The following is a 26994-nucleotide window of genomic DNA, read 5'->3' on the forward strand; positions in this document are numbered from 1 at the left end:
GAAAACACACCAACACCAGGTCATGTGATATACGACACTGTATCCATGACATTAAAGGGCAACTGAATTTTTTTAATTCATGTTTTACACGGCACGCATACTTTACATCATCACCAGTCGTTTTCCAAAGTACACCATTCTCATTTAGATGTCTCATTTAGAGTGCCATCTGTTTGCATTCATTTTGTGATCACAAGAAACTCAGCTAGCAGAAACTTGACATTGTCTCGGGACAGACAATCAATCACAGTAAACATTCTGCCCTAAATTGTTTTTATTGTTGAAAAGTCTGCAGCTCTTCTGGTGCATTCGAGCACTGGTGGAAATCTCCGATATCCTGGATTTCCGTCAGCAAAACAGGATTTGACTGCATGCTGCTTTGCTGGAAAATCGAACCCGGAAAACAAAAAATAGATGAGCTTGGGGCACACCGGAGGACTTTCCCTGAGATTTTCAGCCTTTGCCCTCATTTGCATAATCTGAAGAGTTTCCTGAGAGTCACAGGAACTCCCACGCCATTTAATTTAAATACAAGAAGAAGCAGAAGACACTGTAGTGAGCAGAGTTGTGTAGATTGCCAACTCTTTGCACCTTAGTTGTCAATAAAACTCCCTCTGGGACAGAAGGGAGTGTCCCTCGCGCAAACAAAACAGTGCGCCATGATTCTTTATTTCAAAATCATATTATATTATTTAGATAATGCACTGAATCCGCACGTGCATCCATAAAATGACTCGGAAGAAAATAAATTAGGTGAAGATTATCGTTGTGATGGATTACCTATCTCATGCGAGTTTCACGTCTCTGCAATTTGATTTTCATGCGGTAATTCCATTAACGGTAATAAATGCCTGTGTCTGTGAGGCAGGGGGGGAACACATTCAAGAATCCACACATGTACGGTATGATTGTGAAGTGTAGTACATGTGCTAAAACATAACAAGCAACTGGAGCCTAAAAGCAGCCAAACCCAAGAGGAGACACACTCAAGCATATAGTCCTTCCCTCACCATGGCACCAATGTCATTACTCAGCAGGTCAAAACAAGCTGACCACTGCCCTACATGAACACGTCTATCATTAGCTGTGATCTTATCATTCCTAAAAATAACCGCACCATTTCTTCCTGTAATTTGCCAACGCGGGGGGGACATCAGCATCGACTGGCCGTCCAGACTCTGACGCGTTTGATGCTCAGAAGATCTGATTCCACCGGCCGAGATTAGTACGTCAACACATGGTTCGTGGCTGTCAGATGTTTGTTTCTGTTTGACGGTGTCTTGTTCCTCTGTTCCCTTTTACAGTAAAGGAAGAGAGGCTGTTTGGGGTGAGAAACCAGGACGGGATGTTTTGGCACACAGCCGCACACACACACACACACACACAGGCGCGCCTTAAAGTACATATAAACACACACACACACACATAAACAAAAATGATATTCATGGACTAGAGAGGCAACACAAGTGACTCAAACTGGATAACTAAGACTTTTTCACTTGAATTGCTGGTTTTATTTCCCAAAATGTAAGTATGTATTTGGCATTCACAATTTGTTATTCCTTTAATGGTTTAAATGACGTCTTTGCAGAGGTAGAAGAATGTCAGATCCACAGGCTTGTTTATTAAACGGCCTTATTGAGTATGTTTTATATGTAGCAGGGCTCCTCAAGCATTCAGAAGGCTGCTTGTGTGATATTAAGCTGTTTATTCAATCAGTCCACTCTACTGAGGCTAATACCAATTTGATCCCTTCGGTCATCTTACTGGTCACAAGATGTTTCAGAGTAAACTCCTTTGTCGGGCACAAAGCCATTTTCCACTGCTACGGGATTATTTATCGAGTTGAAATTTTAAGATCCCTTCAGCGTGGGGCAGGGATAGAGGAGGCAAAGCTGTGTTGAGGGCGAGTGAGAAGGCTGTGAGGGGATGTTTGTGAGGTGACACACATTATCTGGCATCCTCCCTTCCCGTCTGCTGCTGATAAAGCGGTGGTGACCGTCCTCTGATCACTGACCAAAGCTCTTCCAGCTGACATCGAGCTCAAAGAAAGAGCGTAAACCTCCCGGAAAGCCAATCCTGATTTAAAGCGCTGATTCTGAACGGCGCCGATCAGGCAGCGGACACCACAGTGAAGTCGGGAAACCATGTGAGCGGTTTGTGAGAGCCGTCACGGGGCTGAGGGTTTGGCTCTATGATAATACATGTAAATACCGACTATGATGCTAAATAATACGGTTAAAAGTAATTCGTTTGAAAGGGGATGACAGCTACACAGATCTGAAGTACCCAGAGTGAGTAAGCTTTCAGTGTAAATGTTATTTGGCGCGGACTCAATTAATTTTTGAGCAGCGCCACTTAACATGAATAAAACATGAGGTCTAAAATGGCTCAGGCGTGAAGACACAAAATTGTTTTTCCAACTGTGATGTCATAATAATTACTCAGCAAAAGAGCTTCATTAAACAAATTCTTAACCTGACATTAAACTGTAAAGCAGTGAGCCGTGGAGAGTCGACAGTGGCATCCTGTTACACACGGAAACTGATTCTATCCATGCCTGTCATCACACAGTCACATGAGGCACACACACACACACACACACACACACACACACACACACACAGTACATATAATTTAAGACAGGCTGGACCTTGTGAAGCCAAATAAAGTTATGCCATTATTCTGATGGTTCTTGTATATTCTGAATTGATGTCTAAATTCTCCTGGCCGCACACACACACACACACACACACACACACAATCTTAAAATATTTCTATTAATATACGCAGAGCAGTGGGTTAATGTTTTATTTGAGTAACTACCCGGTCAGGCAGATACAGGGTCACCAGTCAATGACAGAGCACACACTGTGCACAGCAAAAGTTAGTGTGTGATCTGCTCTTGCACAAAGCAGGGTGACACAGACACCTGTTTGAGTGTGTGTGCGTGTGTGTGGGGCAAACAGAAACGAGGCGTGACTGACAGATGACCCGCTAAGCTACAGAAACTGTCACCAACCGTGTGCTGAAATACCTCCACTATTTACGTACGTCAAACTAATGACAACAATCATTTGTCAACAGAGCTCTGCTTACAATTGAGATGTATTGTGTCCACTGTTTGTGAGCTGTGTGTGTGCGCTGTATTAAATAAAAACCTGGATCAGATGTCTCTGCCTTGTCTAAGCTAGCCTACTTCAGCATATCTGCAGATTTGAATCAATGCTGGAAAAATTTCCAATGTCTGGAACTGGAACTGGCTCGTCTGCAGGTCTAGAAACCCGATCTGAGGTATTTTGTTTTTTTCTGAGTGTGAAATTTTCCTCGAAGGTCCAACTAAAAATAAATGAGGATCTTGGTTTATGTGTTTGACTTTGTCAGCTTTGACCGCTCAGGCTCTTACCTTTCATCTCCCTCAGACTGCAGGTTTGGCGGGCTGCGGGGAAAAATGGAGAAAAAAGCAATTTAGTCAAGGTGCTGCTCAGGACTCAGCAACTGCTGCTTTGTCACAGTGGCATAAAACAAACAAACAAACAAACACACAAACAGGAGGACAAAGGGATTCTTCTAGTCATTTCAATGGAAAAGCCTGAAACATAAAAATGATTCAGCAAAGCTCCACACACAAATAGAAACACAAACACACACACGCCCATTCACACACACAGAGTCCTAAACTTAAAATTCATCAAGTTCTGATTGGCTGTTTGTGGCTTTGTGCACGTCCAGCAGAAACTGCGGTGTATTTTTAGCTGTGACACGTCGTCCCGTCTCCCAGAGGTCCTGAGAAGGTGATTTTAATCAGCCCGACTGAGACCAGAGAGCTACGGCGGACTCACATCAGTTTACACCGGCGGCTTTCACGGGACGCCGCTGGAGGAATGGAACGGAGAGTGACAAGTCCTGACACGCCGCCACACACACACCGAAACAGACCGGTGGAAAACACAAATGTGCCTGCTATTGTATTTAGCAGGTGTTACGCATCGTAAATAAGAATTCAGAGTTGTAAAAGAAAGAAAGAAAGAAAGAAAGGAATTAATTAATTAAGGCTGCATTAAGGGGCAGAGATATAACTATCAGTGTTTTGGACTTTAGTCCCCCAGGTCCTTTTGAATTTTTAATGCAAAATATTACAGAACATTACAGAATATCACAGAATTAATATAGTAGTTTTTGGAAGTACAGCACCAAATGTTTATAGTGTTAATAATAGATAAGGGAAGAAGAGCACTGCATTAATCCTGAAGGCTTTATAGAGCAATTTGTGTTGGAAAACAAACTGTCTGACACCCAGGCTGTAGGAAAATCACCCCATCAGGTCTCATCACGTCACCTAATTACACGTACACTGACAAGTTGAGCTGACTCACGCTCTAATCTCGCTGTCATCATAAAGAACAGGGCAATCAGCGGCGAGAAATGCTTGGAAGTGAAAATACTAATCATCAAAGCCGAGTTAAAAGGACCCGCATCCTGTTAAAAAAGATACCGATGTCATTTCAGTGATCAAGGAACTTCCCACAGTGTCTAACTTTCACGAGAAATTTTTTAACGCCCATCATTAAAGCGTAAAGGGCACCCTGATGGTGAAGGGAAGTAATGATGCGTGTTCCCTGTGATGACCACGCCTGATAATGACACAAGCTTTGGTTTCAGATTCAAATGACCGAAAATTCCTCTATCAGTAAACACAGTGATTTTATTCCATTTATCCTCAATAAACAAAATTTAGTGAATTACTTGGGTGCATTTATTGCTCGACATTTTCCTGACTGTTGATCCCCCAAGGTGGAGACTCTCTTTCCACCCAAACAGTGAGCGTCTGATTGGTGCGAACCACTTGGCTCCGCCGCCCACATTTGAAACTGTGGACTTCACGGCGGACAAGGTATCGAACTTCTGACACTTTGACTGGATGCTCAGGACAAGATCGAGATACAAATAGCTTTCTACTTTGACTGCAGAGAAATCCCTGCTGCCTCTTGCATGCACAACACCCAAATTGAAATGGAAACGTGGAGAGGCCGGCGGGAGCCAGAAGGAACAGGTGGGAGAGGGAGGGCTGCACTTCTGGTTTCTTATGTAAAACAAGGTCGCAGTAAACATGTAGTCCCACACAAATGATGCCGTCCCTCTCTGAGCCAATCAGTAACAGCCAATGTCATCTCATTTTGATTTGTTATTGTAGCTACAACCACCAGGACTTGTGCTTATTTAGAAAATGTCACACCAAAGTTTTATCAAAATCCAACCAGTAGCACCAGACATAAAAATGTGATGGACAGATGATTGAACTTGCGGTGACAGAGCCATAATCCTCTCTGTAACTATAAATATATATATATCACTTCATCACAGGGGACAAACATGCATTTATTATGGATTTACAAAACGACCACGGCGTACTGATATGTTCTTATCATGCTGATGGTTTTCATTGTTTTTTCTGCTTCTAGAGTTTCATCTTTTGTTTGTGTGATGTTAACACTCTTGTCACTCTTAACACTTGAATTATGCTGCAGACTGATTAGTGGATTAATATGCAGTTAATGTCTTTTGAATCATGCAGCTATCCCAATGCACCTCAGAAGTCACTCTCTGTGGGGAAAATGCATAATCCTCCATGTCCACCGGCTGTGATTTAAGAGGCCGTTTAAAACTTAGACATTTTTTGTCTGCACATATTTTCTGAATTCTGCTGCTGCTTTCCAGCCAGTATAATTATTTGGCGAACAAAAGTTGACTCTGCAGCACATATTAAACACGTAGCTGGCTGTTCTGTGAGCAGCTCTTAGTGATAAATTTAGGACTAGAGTCACTCTAGCTCGCTGCTGTGATATAAATTTCTTTGACCGGTCCGTTATCGTTATTAGAAGTATCAAGAGGAGAATCACTACAACTCCAGTCATGTGCAAGAGCCCACTTAGCCATCAATTTACTTTTTAAAATTATATCAAAATATGTTACCAAAATCAGCACATTTTTAGTTTTTCATATACAACCAACGTCCCAACATCGTAAATTATTTTGAATTCATCTTTTCCAATCATTTTTTAGAGCTAGAAGTCTCAAAAATGGCAAAAATCAGAGAGAGCTGACAAGATGACCTCTGAGGTCTATTTATAGAAACGAGAGGCAGAAAACATCGATTGTTACTGATAGGGTTAGGGAATAGTGCCGCACTGACAGGGATTTCTGTTGTTTTGAATACACACACTGTCACATGCTGGCCTACAGGTTAGCAAGAAGAAACACCATTCACTTTAACTCAGCTATAGATAAATGTAGCAGAAAGAAGAGCAGAGACTAAAGATTAAATACATATATCAGAAAACAGGGATCAAACATTTGCCATAACAGCACAACAGGCAGTCATAACTCATTTTTGGTAATCATGAAAAAACAGATATCGTAGGAGACATTCCTAGAAAACAATGACAATAACAATAAGAATGGTGGGCACATATGGACTTGGGCAAACTCCAAATCTCCTCCAGTTGTCTGATTAAATAAATATGAGGACTGAGCCGAAATGACAGCTCCTTAGTCTCTCTCTGGGCTTTTTGATAAGTGAGACGCTTGGCGCCAGGCGGGGTGCAGAATCCAACCCAATATCAGAGAGAGTGCCAGCTGAGCCCTGGCAGCGGGACAGAGGACGTGTGTGTGTGTTTGAGTGTGTGTGTATGTGTGTTTGCAAGCCAGGGACACAGTGACAATTCTGAAAGGAGAGCTCAACTTCGCTGACATATGGAGACGGATAGCATTCCCGTCCCCGCGTCCGCGATGAGACATTCAGATATAGCAAATAGTGGCTAATGACTCCCAGAATGCATTTCCATCTGGCCGGGCGGAAAGCTTCAGTTTCAGCCGCGCTATTTCAAACGCTCTCTGCCTTTTTGCCACCGCTGAGTTGATATTTGCGCACACCGGTGACAGGCTGGCAACATCGGCCGGGCGGATTAAGCCTCAGCGAAACTCAAGAGGTTACAAAGCGCGAGGAAGACGGATGTGTTTGTCCAGGCAGTGAGCTCCAAATGTTTTAGTCTGGCTTTCGGCTCGGACACGTGGGTCGTTTTCAAATTATACCCCGTCCCGCCAATCTGAGGAGGGACTTACCCAGTGCAGCAGCTCAAACAAATTAACATTAAACACAAACAGACACCGACAATAATGAACCACTTACAAATCCCAGGTGTTGGGATGTTTTCTCGTGTGTTTTCTTCATATTGAACCGATTCGAGGCCACTGATTGAGCGGGTGCATGCTCCATTCGCTCCATTCCTCAACACTGAGCTCTCCTCCTGCACGCTCCGTCTCCCGCCCATAAAACCAAACTGCAAAATCAGCTCCATCTAAGGAACCTACAAATCCAGTTACGTTACTTTGCCATGCCACGGTAAGCGGGAATACGGCGAGCTTGTTTTGATGCTGATTACATTACCCAGTCAGGGATAAAGAAGTTATCGCTGCCTCGAACACATAAATAAAGATAACCAGCCTTTCCTGACACACCAATTACCAGCAGCACCAGGCCAGGCAATACCCAGAATGCCACAATGCTTGTAAGGGCAAAAACCCGCCATGATATTGACCCGGCTTTCCATGGGAGGCAATTCATTTCCAATTAACCTTTCACCTCTGAACTGAATTACACTGGAAGAGCAACTATAGAAAATATATTTGATTCTGTGATGGAGGTGGTAAAAATGTCATGTTGCTTCTTAACTGGCCAGAATAAATGGAGGTGGTTGATATACTGGTTTGACTGGTATGTAAGTTTTGTTAGCTGGAGACTGGCGTTTCCTCGCTGAGGGTAACCCCTCATGCACACACACACACACACACACAGTAGCACAACAAAGAATAAGTGACACTGAAGCACAGTTTAAAAAAAGATCAAAACAAAAAAATAAACCAAAGACAGTGGAGCTTTTTTTTTTTTTTTTTTTTTTCTATCACGCTGATCAATTCTGATGAAAATTTCATTTGTTATTTCACTGAAAAGCGGCGTTCCCCACAGTCTGCAGGGAGCGCTGTTTTCCAGTATAATCCAACAGGGCCAAGTGAGACTCACACAGGCAAACTCAAAAAGCACACATATCTATTTTAAAAAGCAATGCTATTTTAATCAGAATCGATTATGACAATGGGCAAACACTAAGAAAATCACTGGAATTTCAGGAGGATCGTCTCTTCCCCCAAAGCTTTTCTTTCTTTCCAGTGAAAATTATACTTTTGACTACACAGACAGATATTTCTAGTCTCCACTCAGCTGACTGACCTGTTCCAGGTGACCGTCCCTGACACTCTCTGCATCTCTCCCAGCGCCGCCAGCAGCAGAGATGACTTCCCACAACCCACCTGGCCCACAATCATGGTCAGCTGACCTGAGAGATTTGTGAGAGAGAGGGGGAACGGCAGAGAGGAAAATGTGAAGGGGGCAGAAAAAGATGATGAAAGTGTGACGGAGAAATAAAGCGAGGACAAACGAAGTGGACATTCACACTGACGCTCACCAAAAGGAATCTTGATGTCCACGTTGGACAGCGTCGGCGGTCCATCGGTCCAGGTGAAATAGCCGCAGGTTATCTGGAGAAATCACGGCACACACACACACAGCCAGAGCAGACATTAAACACACATAACTCACAGTATACATACCCACATCTACACATAATTACAACGGCCATGCAGGGTGGACAGGGCTATGTTTTCACCCCATTCCATCTGTTTATTTGTCTCTTTGTTAGCAGGACATTTCAAAAATCTATGATTGGACGGGCACAGATCGTTGTGGAAAGGTTTGTCTTCGGCTAAGAAAGAGCCGATCAGCTTTTCACGCTGCATGAATTTTAAAAAGGGGTCATGGTGGTGGGCGTTGCTGTTCCCACGGAGACATATAACCTCCAAATGGATTCAAGTAACATGGCAAAACTTTGTGGAAAGCTTAGTCTTGCTGCAAGGAAGAGATGATTAACCTTTCACGCTGATTGGCCAAAAGGGAGTGTAACAGTCGGTGTAGCTTATAACAAAAATGTGCATAACTCAGAAATAATCCAACAGAAATACTCACTAAATCAACCACACACATAACTTTTAATTACAAGCATGAAAAGTAAGAAGGGACAAAAGTTCAATTGCATAGTTTAGCGGCATATCTGGAGAATTGCATGGCGTTGGCTGAGCTGTCTAGTTATTTTATTGTCATTCATGCAACAGTTAAGTTATTAAAGGCCATAATTGTTTGAGTTTGACAAAACATGGCGAGGTGATGCATCTCAAAACTGCAGCTTTTCTTTTTTTTTAAAAAAATGACACTGTAATTACACTGATTATACAGTAATCACACTTCAACATTTTTAAAGGGTCAGTGAGGCATCTCAAAGTGTCACTGAGCAACACTGGAGCTCTCACTGCTCCTGATGAATAAGTGGGCGCTTTGCATTGCAGCCTCCATCATCACTGTATGAATATGTGAGTGAACGGCTGAATATAGGAAACCCTTTGAGTAGACAGTATTCAGTAGACTACAAATGCACTATATAAATGCCCCATTTTAAAGTTTAAAGACTTCATCTTCATCTTGAAGGGATAATGCAGCTTCACTAGCCAAAGAGGCGCCTGCATCATTTGCAGAGGACATTTAGATGTAAAACGGTACACAACATCCCACGTGCGCTGTTCATTTTCTATGCAAGACTGGCACACTGGCTCTACCTATGGGGAACGGAAAGTGAAACCTACTGTGAAATCTCTGCGCTTGTGTATGTGACCTGCAAGCTGGCTGCGAGATTTGAAATCTGTTGAACTTTTGTGAGATTTTATTTTTAGAGCTGCTACAAAGCCAGCGTCTCCGGCTGCTCAATCGCACAGAGTCGCCTCAGGGCCGCTGTGGCTGCTCTTTATTCTTTTGATCCGTGCACATCTACGGTCACATCTCTCTCTTTCTCGTCCTCACCTTGATACAAATGTCATGGTCCAGATCCTGAGGGGGTCCATCTCCCTCGTGCTCCCCCTGAGAGCTGTAGTTGTTCCAGTCGTCCCTCGGGGGGCGCTTCCTGTTTACCACCTTGAGGGGCTGCGGGCGTCGGGAAGAGAGGGAGAGGGGAGGGAAAGGCTTAGAGGACGACTAGAGGAGGGTTGCATAAACCAGAGGCACCAGTTACAGAGCGGTGCGGTGAGGGAGACGAGGGGGTGTGAGCGAGGACGAGGTGGAGGGAGGATGACATCAATGCAGGAGTTATAAGGTGAGATATAAATGACAAACTCTGGTGCTTAAGCTCTACAGATCCTGCTGTCTAAAGCAAACTGACAAAAGAAAGATGTTCCTGTGGTGTGTGTGTGTGTGTGTGTACGTACCACAGCCTGGTACTTGTTTTGGTTGTGATTGCTGGAACCTGAGCGTATGGTGGCTCTGGGCTCCTGCTCATCTCCAATCTCATCGCTGGAGAAAAATTCGCTAAGCTTCTGAACGCTGCAGAGAGTGAAGAGAGAAAAAAGGAGGAGAAAATTATCAACAGACTTTCCAACCAAATAAATATTACACCGGATTTTTGATTGACCTTTTTTCACCCTTCACTTCACCCTTCACCCCGACCAGGAACAAGGGTTAGAGAAGATGTTGAGGAAAGTCTGAACAACAAACCAAATGCTGCATCGATTCACCCAAAGAACAGACACAGCTACAACGATTAGGTGTCGATAATGCACACGGTGGATACAGACATTAAATTAGTTCATTCTCACGTAAAGATAACAGCGCCGGTTAAATCAATAGAACATGAGACACTGAGACTGAGCCTTCATATCTTTCTCTGCCTCCTCTCTTTCACACACAAACACAAACACACACACACACACACACACACACACAAACACACTCACTCTGCACTATATTTCCGAATTAAATCACTTTTCTCCTTCTGTTACACTTTCAAAAAGAGAACAAATGCTTCCCTCTACTGATACTTGCAGTACATCTCCAGTTGCCTCAAAGTACTCCGAAACAAGCTGACCCTTGAACTGAGGACAGGTCGAGGTAGGGCGGAGCGGACCGAGGACCCTGTGTGCTGCAGCCAACAGGCGGCGATCGTTATATCAATACCACAAGCGCTTCAATGGTCCGCAACAGCTCGTAAAACATCAATATCGAAAATAATGTCACAGTGATATACAATGCCAACTAAATGGGTGAAGATGTTTGCTGAGCCAGCCTTGCATTTCGAATAGAGTGCAACAGAGCGCGTGGTTTTTGTCCGCTCTACAGAAACATTTCCTAGTGTGGAAATGTTTACGTAAGATGAGCTGCTAAATCAAAATGATCTAAACTGTTAGTATTATTTTAAAGAAATGTCCGTGTTTGGCAAAGTGTATCAGTGCTTGTGTGGGAATCTCAACAGATCACAGGCAGATTTAAAAGAGGACCGATCTTGGATCACCACCCTTTATGAAGCAAAGTCTAATTCTGTCAAGGACCAACGTCTTGATCTGATCTTGCTCTTCCAAGCAAGAAAAGTCTCTTTTGGTAAATCTTTGGTCGACTTTTCCTGTTAACCCTTAGATGCATGGCTCACCAAACCCTACACTCTTCCATGAGTGGGGTCAAAAATGACCCCAATTGAAATGAATGGGTTTTACGCTGTAAACTTCAGAAATGTCTGTCATTTTGGTTAAAGATGATGATTTTTATTGTATTTTAGTCAACAAAAGAATTATTTCATATTTGACATGTCCATTTATCACTTTAATAAACATTTTATCAAAAAACATATTTTAAATAGGTCAAAAAAAGTAAACATCCAAAAATTATCCCTATTAGAAACAATGTGTTTAATGCAATATTTCTTCATTTTGGTTTTAAAATAATGATTCTTATTATATTTTGGTCAACACAAGAATAATTTCATGTTTTACACGTTCATTAATCACAGGGCTACTCAACCCATGGCCCAGGGGCCACATGCAGCCTGTACATCATTTTTATGCGGCCCCCCACTATCATAAAATAAAAATGTTATGATTCTATCTAATCTTTTTGGGAATAAAGCCTCATTTTGTTGTAACCTGATCATTTCATCATTAATCACTGCATAACAATCTTTTATTCAGTGAGGTTTGGCCTTGGATGGAAATGTAGCTGTTTTCTGTATGTTTCATTCATTTGACAAAATTATAGTTTAAACGTCCAAAACAGGACAGACATGTTTAGTTTGCGGCCCTTGGACACAGCTGAATTTTGCTGAGTGGCCCCTGAGCCATCTTAAGTTGAATAGCCCTGATTTATCACCTTCTTTCATTTGATCAAAATATTGCTATCAATGCAGCTATCAAAACATCAACATTCATTGTTTGTGTGTCCGTCTGTCTGTCTGTCTATGCACGTCCACACATATGTACACACACACGCGTGTCATCTCTCTTCTCACTGTGAGCAGCTGTTACAAACTACTTGTTTGTGGCAGTGAGCGCTGCACACAGGGTCACTGCATTTCCAACACTATAGCTGGCTTTGCGATCTTTGTTTCTTGGACATATCTTACACCTCTTTCTCTTCTGCTGGCCCTGTCTGCTTCTCTCCTGTGGCTGGATTGCAGCTTTTGTCATTCTACACCTTCCCATTGCTTTAGTGATGTAGGTTTGTAGGCGTGGGTTACCATCCAGTCATCATATATATATTCTGAGGTATAAAAATGATGATAATACTTACATGTATGTTGCTGTGTAAAAATAACCTTCAGGGTGGTGAGACTGCTGGCATTAGATGTGTGGATCAACACTAGATGTATACCTGACATTCACAGTTGATAAAAATCAAAGGTTCTTAGGGTTAACCCTTGAAATTCCATAGAAAATGCTTGGGGTCATTTTTGACCCCACGTATGGAAGAGTGGGGTATTGATATAAAAAATGCAATTACTTAAAAAATATAACAATTAGATACAAATCCAAATGGCCTCATGTCAAAGACAACCTATTTGAGGAATACATGGAAGATTAAATGATAAAAATTTAAAATGACTAAGATATTTCAAAAAAACCACCTCCGGGGTCATTTTTGACCCCACGTATGCATCTAAGGGTTAAGGCTGTTAGGAAGCGGAAGGCAATACCTGCAGAGACACTGACACATTTTCAGCTTTTTCAAGAAAAACCTAAAAACGTGGCTAAAAATCACCCAATCACGCCTTGATGAATATTTGATTTATAGTATCTGTTGCCTTCATAACGTATTTTATTGCACAGCTATTATAATTATTATAGTTATTTCCTGTTGTGTTTTGTGTATGTAACTGTTTTTATGTTTTTAATGGGAACTTCAGATGAACAGCAGCTCTTTGCTCTGATGCAAAACTTTTAGAACGGTGCGCTGTCCCCGACAAATACAGAATAAATGAATGAATGAATGAAGAGAAATGTTAGGCACTCCTTTCATCCTATCATTGGCTTAAGTGCCTAAAGTTAGACACTTACGCCAATGATAAAAGAGTTTGCAGGTGAAGAGCTGACACATATTAATAGTGTAGCTCTGGTGTCACATTATCCTCTACCCATTAGACCTCCCGAGGCTGATCATTTCTAAGAGGTACACAGAGAGAGATACACTAAAATGGGATATAAAACGGCAGCTTTTCCCTCCCCGCCTGTACAGGTTATAGCTCTATGCACATAATCAGCCTCAACTTAGACAAATTAGCTCTGCCTCATTGATTTTATGAGACATTATCAAGGGGACTTTCATGCTCCTGTAAGTGGTATGAAGCAATAACTTGATTCAACATCTTTTTGCTAATGACTGGTTTGCTAATGTGCCTTTTCTGAGTTCACTCAGTAACTAACTCCTTTAGACAGCGAGTTTAGTCAACAAGCCTATATGTCGATAATTTGCATCATCATTGCCTTGCACAGGTGAAATAAAAATAGATGTAGAACAGCATCACTTCGATCCATGAGTGGTAACAGCGTGAGCAGCCGCGAGGGCGACAGGATGGAGAGTTAATGGCTTGTGTGGGAGAGAGGCTCTCCTCTGTAACAGGCTCATTATAATGGACGTCTCCACTGCCAGACTAATTGTCAACAAATAAATCACTGCATTAGCGAGAGACATTTCATTATTAGAAGCCGGTGTAGTTAAAGAACAGTGAGGCACTTTGTCACCGAAATCCCAGAATGCGTCTTCTTGACCGATATTACCTGAGGGCCAAGTGCTTCATCCAGTTTAATCAAACCACTCTTCACTTCTCATTTGTTTCTGTTGTTTTAGCTCCACTCCTATTTATTCTCTCCTCATGACAATTTCAAATATTTTCTGACCCACTCAGCATGGGTTAACCAGAATATACTCCCAATTAACTGCTAGTGAAGTGAAGCATTTCAGAGTTTTTGCACAGGTGAATGAAACTGTATTGTACTGAATCCCTAATGGGATTTTATGACGATCCCTGTGAAGGTGATGAATGAAGGTCCTCGCATTTGAATGAGTTCAAACTGGTTTCTCACCTGACCAGAGCCTTGACGGTGGAGCGCACCACACTGGAGAGCAGGAAGAGCGGCGTGACCAGGATGTGAAAGAGGGACAAAGAGGCAAAGGCCACGGCGGGGGACAGGTCGGCGTCCTCGGAGATGTGCACATGGACCACAAAAGTCTACGGGATGAGAGCGAGGAAACAATGACTGAGGGTCAACTCAATAGCCCAGAGTTAGACAGAGGCCCCCGATTTACTATATTTGATTTATGGAGGGTGTGTGGATTGATTCTGTGGGTGAAAGTGGACGTCACGGTACAAACACTTAGTGCCTTAGACCTGATGAATACGTACATTTAAGGTGTGACAGCCAGAGAGCACAACAATGAAGCAGGAATTTCTTCTAATTATTACAATAGCACCTTTCACTTGATTTACTAAAAGAAGAGCAGCTTATGTTTTTAATTTAGGCACAAACATGAATATTATTTTTAAAAATCTACTGGCAGCTTGTTTTAATAAAGTCAATTCACACTGAGTGACATTTTCTCCCCATCAGTCAGAGGTAGGGATTACATCACCTGTTTGTAATCTATTTTATTTCATTTCATGAGGTGACTGAGCGTACATGTCACACTCCTGGCTGCTAACACCTCTGCCAAATCCTGTTAGCCAGGGAGCAGCGACACAACAATGCCAACATTATGACGAAAGAGAAATGTAGTGGTTTTAAGTCGCTGTGCTGCTGCCTCGACTGCACAGGTGGAGCCACTGTACAATCTGTGGAGGGCATCGCCGCTGTTTGCTGCATGCTGCACAATACTCGCCTATGGATCAACGCAAAGAGCGTGATGATGAGGATGATGATGATGCAGAGGAAGCAGTGGAGGAGCACGGCAGACCCTCTATGGCCAGGCGTACCAGGGCTTGAGTGATTTTTTTCTCCTGACTTTTTTAAGGATTATTTAAAATAAAATCTACAACAGGAATTCTGTGTTATTACTGTAGGCTATACTTTTGCACAAAAAGTACAAGATACATTTAATCATTTGGATTGGATTATTCAGAGGCAATAGATCAATTTTGTTTTATACTTGATAACAAACTAGACGTTCATGTTTTACTATCCAGCGCCTCCAAACTTCGGCAGAGCTCATTTAAATGTCGGCTGTTGCTGAACCCCATGCTAAATTGGTAATAGCTGTGCCCTTTATTTTTTTAGAGCATGCAGCTGGTTTGCGCCTGCCTGCCTTAGCAAATCAGGGGGATGAACCTGAAGTTTTGAACTCATAACTTTTGATTTGGCTGACAATCATTCATCCTGCTGAGGGTAACACCAATTTGAGGTGGGAGGGAACGAGCAGCGACATTGTGGGGCGGAGCGGCATGACAGACAAATCAATCAAAGACACATTTGACCGGACGCCTTTTGTCTTTTTGTTCGACCCTCTACTTGGTCTCTGTCTGCCATCTCAAATTTATCACCACTCAGCTGTACAGCAGAGAAGGGCTGCTATAAATACGGACAGGATTTAGTGAGGCGCTGTCAGAAAATCTTTGGATGTGTCCCTGTGAAATGTCACTGGACATCTTACGGCCACGCTGGTGCTTTGGTTTGTCAGCAGACTGAACGGCTGATACTGGTCGGTCTGTCCTTTACACAGGGGAGACGGGGACAGGATGTACACCCACTTAATTGATTAACTCCAGCCAACCAGCCAAAGTGATTTGCAGACCCTTATTTAGGGTGTGCAAGTGTACTGCACCTTTTATTTTAAGATGAGAACATGATAAATGTTAAATATGACGGTGGGTACAGTGAGTGGCACATAGTGAGTGGCAAAACATTTGACAGAGTTAACAGGAGGAATGAGACTGACTCACCGTCAACACAGCCGCGATGGGAATGGCTGCATTCATGAAAACTGAAAAGCAGAGAAGAAACACACAGTACTGTTTGAGACACATGAGCTGCAAGATACTGATGTTTTTTTTTTCCAGTTTGCACAGTGAACATAAACAATATATTGTGCAGAACAGCTGTGGGTTTTTGTGAAGACCCTAATAATAAAATCCTATATGACATTCTCATAAAACAGCACTAGTAAATCAAAATGTGATAAAGTAATAGCTAGAGTAAAAGCAGAATGTTTTGTTTAGAGAAATAGTCTTTCTGTTGTACAACATTTGTTCTGTAAGAGCCAAGCACAGCCGGTGCAGTGAAGGAGCCTCAGCGCTGTGACGTTGTTATGTAACTCTTACTCCCTCTCTCTCTGGACTGCAAATAGATACACACAGCTGTCCCTTTGATCCACGTCTTAAAGCCTTTTTATCCAAAATCACTGGCATGGCTCAAAATGTGGACCAGATCGCATACATAGCACCGTCTGTACTCATCAACATTTACTACTTCAGTGCACTGACACTGACAAACATTTTAGCTGGTGAATATTATTTAGTAAAAAAAAAAAAATCTTTATGGAACGAGTATTCCCTGGGAAAATACTATCCATGAATGTAAATCATTTTGCCTGTAATGTCATGTGATACTGACAACAGAGAGCACGGCTGCAGAGGACTAGATCATCAGGGCTCCGGCAGCCTCTGAGCTTCAGTATGAATTGAATCTATTGCACTGAAATTGTCACGCTCTGCATGTATGTGAGCAGTAGAGTGGATATAAAAGGCTTAGCAGGTAGTAAATTATGGGGTATCACTTTATTTTGATAGTCCACTGCTGATTCTCAACTATGTAGCAGCATGTATCAGCTGACTGTCAGCAAGAATTATTACTAGGCGTGGCTATCATGCCAATGCAGAAAACATCTACAACATTTTTATCCATGTATTTCTATACAAATGTTCATGTATTGAATTAGAAACACAGAATAGAGCTGGATGCACTCATCAAATAAGTTACCACTGCTATAATGTGATACAATAAACTCTACTTTTCTTGTTTTCTGATGGGGCTACTTTCTACATTCAGAAAGCCAATTTATCCTGTTCAAATCCACTGATGGAAACAAAACAAAAAGCATGTTATTTTTTGCAGCATGATAAAAATGCACATAAAAGTTTGCTTCAACAGTTAGACAGAATCACAATTTTAAACCTTAATAAGTGCCATGGGAGTCCTGGGTGTGAATCTGGTCTGTTTCATGACTGCACAGTCTGACTAGATCCTGTAGGCACAGAAAACAAAGCGCCTTACTAGAGATGGAGGTGTAGAGAGCGAAGGCCTGCAGGCTGGTGAGCTCCTTGACCCGCGTCTCTTCCACACTGTCACAGAAAATGTTTTCCCAGGCGTAGAGTTTCAGCAGCTTGATGCCCCGCAGTAACTCGTTTGTTTTCTTTAGACGCTCACTGGAGTATTCCTAAATGAGGAAGACGGGCTTTGTTTACATTAAAGGAACACGTCACCCCAAAACTGGAGATTTTGTACCGCAACAATTGAGTTGTCTTGAATGTCTGACTAAAAAAAAGTTTTACGGTCACGTGTCAGGGAGATGACTTCAAACACTAAATATTTCTGTTAGAATGGGGTTGATCAGCAACTTGAGATGGATCAGCTTCAAACAGTGGTATTGATCAATGGGATTGAACAGCAACTCTGACTACCAGCAGCAAAAAGGATAAAAACATCAGTTTCAAATTCTCAAACCATGTAGTGTATAATTCATGACGTGTAATCCAAATAACTCTCCATTCACCACTTCTGGAAAATAGCTGATCCACAAGCACACCTGCAAGATGCACACCTATCTGCGACCGGCGTGCATCTTCACTAGCTTGTTCATTCACCAGGAATCCCACTCAACACTGATGCTTCAGCCACTTCACTGAATGAAGCGTCCCAATCAGTGGGATGTGTGAATCTTATGAATGAGGAGTCAAAACCTGGATTACGTTGCATGAAGAATCTGTGATGAACAGTTTCTGATCTTTTTTGCTGCTGTTTGTCAACTCCATCCAATTCATTTTTTTTTCATTGGACATCCAAGACAACTCAGAGTGATTGATAGTTTGTGGGTGAAGTATTCCTGTAGTAATAGAATGAGAACGTTTAACGCATCAAGGACAGAAGACATCGATGACTTGGTAACTGCTTACACACACACACACACACACACACACACACACACACACTTAACATTCTCATCTGCAAAGATGTACTGCAAGAGGGCTACCAGAGGGCAACATAAACACAATCATCTGAAACATGATTCTATTATCTGTGTGCAATTGCAGCTACAGATGAATGGGTAGTCTTATTAAACAGTAGCTTTAGGGGCACTGGAAAGAGGAAAATATAAAAGCACTTTGCAAGACTAACATATTGTGTGTGAATAAAGACAAATGGTTCTGTCCCCTCTACCCGTATAAATCAAAGCCATTATTCACAGAGGAGACAATAAACATTATTTCAGTTGTCCAGCCGAGTGCTTGTGTGCACACGAGACATAGAAAGAGCAGGTAGCATCGTGATTCAACACAAACATTACATGCACCTCATTGCCACTAGTGGATGTGATGTGGACAAATCAATATTGACCGAAACCATCTGCCATGAAGTTCTGCTTGGTGTCCTTGACTAATCTCTGCAGAAGATTAGTCAAGGCCCAAACACAGTGCCGGAAATGTGACTTGGGCTCAGTCTGAATGGGTTAACCCAACATTTTATTCCTACATTGTTAACTCTGCAATAGTAATTATCAGCTTTGGCTCCAATTGGCATAGCTGTGTAAGCAGGTCACCTACCGCTTTGCAACCTGCATAGGTGAAATGATAGAGAACGTGCTTAACATTTCATGTAGGCAGTCCTAATCTCTGTGAAGCATTAGCCTAATGCCATGACACCACCACTTCTGATTCCATGGAATCAGAAGTGGTGCAAACACTAGGGATTGCAACATCTAGTCCTTTCATCGAATCAGAGCAGCTACAACAGATTGAGAAGTGCAGAAAACTGCATTTCATTACTGTGATGCAGTGATGGAAACTGTAACATTTGTAACATTTATGCCGTATCATGATATTATCCAAAATCTGAGACAATATCTAGTCTCATCACAATTTCAAATATAATACCAATATATTGCCCAGCCCTAAATTATCAATAAAGCACTACGTTTTGGATGTGACTCTGATGCTCACAGTGAACTTGTAATGAAAAACTACCAGGGCAGAATGAGAAAATGCTGCATTTCAGTAAAGCTGGAAGACTGTGCCAGATGCTAACCTAGAGGTGGAATATGTGGTCTGGGACCTGTTAATGTAAAAGTGTCACCTGCCTTTTTATATTGGGAAAAGGTGTAAACCCTGCTGGCTTGGTGTAAAAACGGTCTCACAGATCAAAACAACTGCACATCAACAGAAGTCTGTCTAAAAAGCCAACAGTGATACTCACCAGTGTGCTCTTTTGTGCTTGGGACAGTTTTGTGGCCACAAAGTACTGAACAGGGGCTAAAACAGCGATGACTGTGGCCCCAATCAAGGCACTGATTCCCAACAGATAGTAGAGCAGGATCACTCCCACGATGATCTGAGAGCAGGGAAGGGCAGTTGAAAGAGAAAGAGAGAGACGAGAGATCAGATACTGACCTTGTGGCAAGAATGCTGAGTAAAAATTCTCCGATAGGCGGTCTTGAGTTACAACCACCGCTTTATGCGCACCTTGTGCATCAGGAGAACATTCGTATGCATGCAGTGGAATTTCAGGGACTTATCATTAAAGCCACGTACAGCCATACACTACAAATGCTCGCTTGTAGACCACCCTCATGTGTAATATATGCTAAACAAAGGAGATTACCGTGTTTCATGTGGAGTGAATTACAATCGACCAGGGAGAGGCATGTACTACCTCGCAACCACCACTGACGTGTGATGTGCATAAAAAATATGATTTCATTTTGACTTGGCATTCAACCACATTCACCCGTGTTTACAAGGAAAGCACTTTGCAAAGCAGCATCCATCTACAGCCTGTTGGACTTTTCAAGACTATTAGTCAGAAATAGATCGTCGTCTGCTTCACTAATGAACTGATACTAAATAAATGAATGTGCTCCTCATGCGCATGATGCATAGTGATATCCATTTAGCCTGGCTGCATTTATTTATTGTCCGTCCCCATCAAGCAGCCAGGCTGTTTAATAGCCTCCAAATAACAGTCCCCTGCAACATGAGTGTGCCCAAGAGATGAATGCATCGTATTTCCACCTGGCCTTGGCTCCTGTCCTGCTACCCGCTTTCTCTGGCATCCGCTGCACCCATGTGTGATTCAAACATCCCCGGGAGGGCGCACACACACACACATACACACACACTCACACACACACACACACACACACACACATACACACAGATGGAGACGGATGTGACATTTTACCCTTACAAGCTTGCTCCTCAGTCTATCACTCTTGTGTGCCAGCGGGGACGCTGTCAGGGAGGGGTGAAAGAGGGAAAAGGGGGTGCAGACATGTCATCAGTGGGACGTGCTGATGTTACACATATGGGACATGTTATATCTGCAGGACAGGTTTATCCTCTCTTCTTAATGAGTCTCTCACCAGCAACATCTCTCTACCTTGGGGAGCATGTAGGGAGCTGGTTAGAAAACATATCAAGGAGTCATTATATAACTGTGACTACATTTTTAGAGTCAAGCTCCAAACTTCCACACAGTCTCTTTCAGCTTCTCACATGAATCGCACTGAACTGAGCAGTGTGCTGTGTAAAAAAAAAACCTCACTGTATAAACCACCAGACACCTCTAATTCATCAGAGCTGCTTCCTTGATGAGTCTGGCCAGTGGTCACCACACCCAGTGTGTGATAAGAGGATTAGTACCAAAATTACCTGCATGTTTCTGGTAGATAGTCCTGCCTGTTGCAGGTGCTAACACTTTAGCATTCAGTATGTTAAGTAATGACTGGGTATAAGGCAAGCGTTATGGTAAAACTGAGAAAATGAGAACTTGTAGCAGCTCTAAGCCTGGAGGGTTGGTTAATTTTAATGAAGAGCATCTAAACCTGTACACCTTGCTTAGCAGACAGACTGGCAAAACAGACAGAATAAGAGAACAAAGCAAGCACTTTAAATCACAAACCAGCTGTCTTCCTTCAACAGCTTTAGTGTAGATTTTTGTGCTGCTCATTCATAATGGACTTCAACAGTGATGAAAATTGGGATAGTGGACTGTTGCTATCTCCAAAGACAAATCCATTGATTAAATAACAGGCTAAACTCCCCAAAAGCCATGTAGCAGTTTAATAATTCAGCCACAGGGATTACTTTCGCCTGCTGCTTCCAAGATAAACTGAAACCACTGCAAAGGTAAAGAGCAACAGAAAACCCACAGACACATTTCAGAGGTGTGGAGGTACTCTCCAGAAACTCATTGACACATGTCATGAGGGCAGGATGCAGCAAAGAAGGGCCAGTATGTGATAGAGCAGAGTTGGACAGGTCGGTGCAGCAAGAGAATACTAATGCAGCTCAGATCCACAGGAATAAAGGCGCCAGCCTGGATTATACCGCTGCGGCTGCTGAAGGATTTAAAACAGCCAGCTCTCATCCTGCTGTGTGCATCCTGAACCAAAGGGGTTAGTGCTACTATTGCAAATATGGGAAGCTTGTTAGACAGAATGGCACCTGTCAGCTATACCAAAAGCAGAAGCACTGTTGGCATGATTATGCCTTTAAACCCAAACACTACAATCTATGGGCCTACATTTAAAATTCAATGAGGCAAAGAGTCCCATTACGACAGCATTGCAAGTAAGCTTAAGTGGATGAGAATAATTTAAGATGAAGGACACTGCTGCTTGAAAAATCTGGACATGCACAGGTCCTATAAATACACTTCAATCAGGTCCACCTGTACAGTCTAACACAGTTCAATGCAACAGCTCTGCCATAAATTCAACATTTTAAGAAAGTTTATAATGTTCAGTTTTTGTTGACATTGTGGAGAATGTGTAAATTTGATTCTGTGTTTATTATTGATGTTGTAGTTTGCCTAGGTCTTGTACTGGACTCCATTATATTTCTAATTTTTTGTCCTCCCAATTCATATACATAAAGGGGGACAGAATATTGGAAACAGCTCTCAATAAAATGCAGTCCAGTCCAGCAGCACTAACTATGAGCTCAATGCCAAACACAGGATTGAATGAACACCTCTATTACTGTGACAAAAAGAAAACCTGAGCATTACAGGCATCAGAAAATGAAAATTTATGGCAGAACATTTCTGCTGGATTGTATTAGTTTGTGCAGGTGGACCTGATAAAGTGGCCACTGAGTGTATATTGCTCATGCGGACACTGTGTTGAGCCTTATCATGCAGGAGAGAAACAAGGCCTTGGCACAGTGTTCACTGATGCAGAGAGGAAAGACAAAACTCTATTCCAAATCCAATATGAGGTGCCAGCAGAGACTATAACAATATGTCAGCATGAATAACACACAACAGAAAACCCAGCCAAACAAAAATGGAAGCAGTATATTAGTACTACAGCATAGCACCAAAGGGCATGGTGTAATTGCTGCACAACTCTCAGCAGGTCTGTCCAACCAAAAGCACACATTTGCAGGAAGAATCAAGTGCTGCATTGGCTGCACTGGACTCTGCAGTGTTCACAAGCTTCTACTTTTTTTTTTTTTTTTTTTTTACTACCAACCATGTGTAAATGATCCAAAACATACCGATTGGCTGTGCTGCCTTTTGCAAGAGCATCTCTATTTCTTTTTCCAGCTCATTGCCTGTGCCCACATCTCTGCGCTAACAGCTTATCATCAGCACTTTCTAAAATGAATCGTTTCAAGGTTAGGCTTGCTGAGCTTGTTAGAAGTTATCTACAGTGCAGCTTCATGACCGATCAAACAGCTTGTCCGTGTGTTGATATTCTCAGTGCATTCATTTTCATTTAACTCTGGTGCACCACCACAGCAAAGGTAGTCTTACTCTTATCTAAAACTGAAATAAGTGTAGTCCAGATGTTTTAGATGTAATTACTATGATTATAAACCTTTTTAGCAGTAGAACTTCAATTTGAAACATGACTTAGACTCAAACAGTAACAAATCAGGAAAAAAATAAGATTATCACCTGTTATCACATGAAATTACAGAGGAAACACTGATCTTATATCTAACTATCAGTATCATATTTCCTCAGCCACCTTCGTTGCTGCCGCTGTTGCTGCTCCTGTTGCCCTGAAGTGTTGTCCTAGCTATTTCTGGTTGCCCTGTAGGTTACAGTTACCTCTTTGATCTTCATGCGCCCTGACTTGCATGTACTGTAAATAAATGAACAAAACAAAGACGCAGCGAATCCACAAAAACTTTCTCAAGTATTTCAGTCAAGTTCATGTTTGTGTATTTGCTATGTCCGAAATGATCGAGGCAGAAACAAAGTCACACAGTGCCAGGTAATAAAGAACTAGCAAAGGAGCAAACAGTGACCCTGGAAAAAGCTTTGGTAGACAAAGAACATAGAAATTTTCAGACGCAAGCACATAATATAAGCATGTTCCCTAAAAAAACTTCATTTGTTGAGCAACTAATTAACCTCCAGGGGTTGCTATATCTGAAATTCCCCTTAATTGCTAGAATGGTCATTTTCACCCCTTATTTCTTGTGAGGATTTAAAACTATAGGAGAAACACCACTGATTACTATGACATTAATTATTCATTCAGGTTATGAGACAGTTTTGCAAAGCATGAAGGTCATTGGTTTGCAATATGCTGCACACATCTCTAGTAAATCCATTCTCACCCCTGCAGGGACTTTAGCACTTGTCAGGCCTCTCTGCTTTTAACCATTTCTCAATCTGAACAGAATCCTTTACTTTCCATAGAAGCATGTATAGAAATATAGAATATAACAAGCTTATCTTATGAGTCTGATTAGAACAGACCAGAGCAAAGCACGCCACAACAACATGATACACAACACAACACCGCAAGAAAGACAAGACACAACGCACAACGCTATGTAGCACAATGTGGCACAGCAGAATGCAACATAATGCAGTTAATTCGATACGATATGCAATACAGTGAAAGCAATGTAAACGACACATACAGTGAAATGCAGTTTAACACAAAGCAGCACTACATAAGCCAAGGCAAAACCCAACAAATAAATATGAGAAGAGGAAAGCATCAAAACCAAACTACGTGTCTCACCTGCACTGGCATGGCCCACAGGTTGGGACAGAGGAAGAAGAACCACATGAGTTGGTTGGTATCTATGGCAACCAGATTGCAGATCTGAGCAACCGTTAGTTCACCCATCGACATGTTGGAGGTGCACAGACGCATGATCTTGTTGTAGATCTTTGTCTGCAGAGATGGCGGACACATTAGGATTCATTCATAAACACAGATCAATATGATGTGTGATACTACAAAATAAAAGCATGGATCAGGGTGGCTGCTGAGAACATCTATTGATTAATCGATTCAAAACGTACTTGTGCACTATGATGTGAACTGTGCAGGCTGAAAGCAACAAAATTCACTTATTAAAGGAAAAGTTCACCCAAAAACTATACTGTATATAAGTATTTAAGTTTTAATTGCATGTCTCATAGAGAACAAAGGTTCCAAGTCTGTAGCCACTCCTGTTACATTGGAGTAGATCGGCGACTTCAAGAAGCGAGAAGGATAAGAAAACACCTGTTTCAAATCATAAAGCTCTTTGTGCAGTTTGTGCAGTATAATCTTGACACTCCAGTTGTATGTGCAATGCGTCGTAAATCTATGTACTCTATTGAGGGCTGAACATTTTCGTTGCACATTCAAAAGAAATCAGGGTGAGTAAATTTTTTTGAGAATATACCATTTTGGGGTGACCTGTTCCTCTAATCAAAGGCAAAAACTTCAAGTAATTTCACGGAGGAATTGCTGATGTTATTCTAAAACATTATTACCTGTATGGCCCCGCGCAGGTTGATGCCCGTCTCAATGGCAACATAATAGGAGGCCTGGAGGAAAGTTCTCTGCAGGAGCAGGGCGAAGAACAGCAGCACCGCCAGCACATACGCATTCTCCAGGAACTCTTTGGAGGAAATGAAATAGATCCCCAGCAATTTCATCTGGAAGCACAGAGGGAGGGGAGGGGGGGCGGGGGGGGGGATACAGATATCGACCAGATCATCATTCTCTCAGGAGCGAGGCAGGCAGGAAATTCGGCGAGGTCACTGAGCCAATGATGTGAATGAATTTCAACTAATTCAGCGTCTGTTCATCACTTCAAATGGCTGGACAAAAGTATCCAGTTAAAATGTACCGTTTCAGTTTCAGAACAGGGCACCCAAACTCAAATTAGATTGGAGGGTTCAGTGACAGGAGGTGGAGAAATGGATATGCTGTCTCCCTGGAAGAGTAATTAATCCCACAGAAAGTAATAAATTCTAATATGATTTCATTAATTATTGATTTGAAATCTGTCCAAACTCCACATGTCGTCCATGAAATTTCTCCGCTGCAGACCGTCTCTCAGACGAAACACTTCCTCTCCTCCTTCACACTTTGTGGATCAAATTCTCTCTATCTCGCCCCGGGCCAGTGTCATTTCATTAAAGTGACATCATGTTTACATCTTTTATTTGTTTCCCAAAAGGTCATCTTTTACTCCTCTCTCCAAACTAACCCACTGTCAAGAGTTTCCCTCGAGTGCCTGAGAAAGATAGAGTCCTCTACCATTTCAAAATTAACATCTGATATTCCTCCCCATCACTCGGTGACTTTCAAACAAATAATTGAGGCGTTATTCTTACAGTTGTCTGCGTTGCTGTCTGATATGGGACTCTGCCCTGTGTGGAATCTGAGAAACTGAGACAGCGCCACTAGCAGCAAGACTCATAAATATTTTATGGCGCTTAAATTAGTTCCCTGTCAGGACGTGTGCCGGGGAGAGAGGGCATTATAAATGTCTCATCAAAATCTGTGACCTCTGGAAGGCAGGAGGGAGGCATGAAACATCTCAGTCGTGTATTTTGTTGAAGCTGTATTCTTCTGTCTCTGTGTTTAATATCTGTCTCAGTCTACATCTCCACTTCTACGTGACATTTTGATAAAATAAATACTATCACCACTTTAACACTTGCTCAAACCTCTAACACCAGCCAATAGCTATTAAACTTTTCTAAGTCTTTATACATGTTTGTAACTGCAGCACTCTGTCCGTCTGCAGTCAAATGCAGGTAAAGACTGGCTGTAGCAGATAACACAGTTTCACTAGCGAGTCAGGCTCTCTGATCTAGTTTCAGTATGAAAACAGATACTTTGTTATATCGAGGCTTTGACTGATACATGCTGTCATGTGGTAGTAACATCACTGGTCCCCTGGTCAGAAGAGTGAAGCACGATAGGTAAATTATGACAAAGATTTGCAGTCTTGGTCACAAGCCAGAATGTGGAGCTTCACTGGAAACCAAAACTGAAACAGCAGTTTTTTTATTGTAAGGAGATGAAAATAGCTCAAGCTGTCAGCGAGGGGAAAAAAT

General features: G+C 42.1%; 1 protein-coding gene across 1 annotated transcript in view; it reads right to left on the minus strand.

Moving 5' to 3' along the window:
* The window catches only part of abcc8 (ATP-binding cassette, sub-family C (CFTR/MRP), member 8), a 73463-nt gene that overhangs the window by 23777 nt on the left and 22692 nt on the right, over positions 1–26994 (minus strand). Inside the window, exons 8-18 of the mRNA XM_030054093.1 lie at positions 25417–25581; positions 24671–24826; positions 19879–20013; positions 17683–17845; positions 16353–16393; positions 14503–14648; positions 10366–10480; positions 9965–10135; positions 8523–8595; positions 8288–8393; positions 3407–3439 (exon numbers count right to left, since the gene is read on the minus strand). Coding sequence (XP_029909953.1) covers positions 3407–3439; positions 8288–8393; positions 8523–8595; positions 9965–10135; positions 10366–10480; positions 14503–14648; positions 16353–16393; positions 17683–17845; positions 19879–20013; positions 24671–24826; positions 25417–25581 — 1304 coding nt within the window. The remainder of the gene's footprint in view (positions 1–3406; positions 3440–8287; positions 8394–8522; positions 8596–9964; positions 10136–10365; positions 10481–14502; positions 14649–16352; positions 16394–17682; positions 17846–19878; positions 20014–24670; positions 24827–25416; positions 25582–26994) is intronic.

This window comes from Myripristis murdjan, chromosome 6 (genome assembly GCF_902150065.1).
Source record: "Myripristis murdjan chromosome 6, fMyrMur1.1, whole genome shotgun sequence".
Taxonomy (NCBI): domain Eukaryota; kingdom Metazoa; phylum Chordata; class Actinopteri; order Holocentriformes; family Holocentridae; genus Myripristis; species Myripristis murdjan.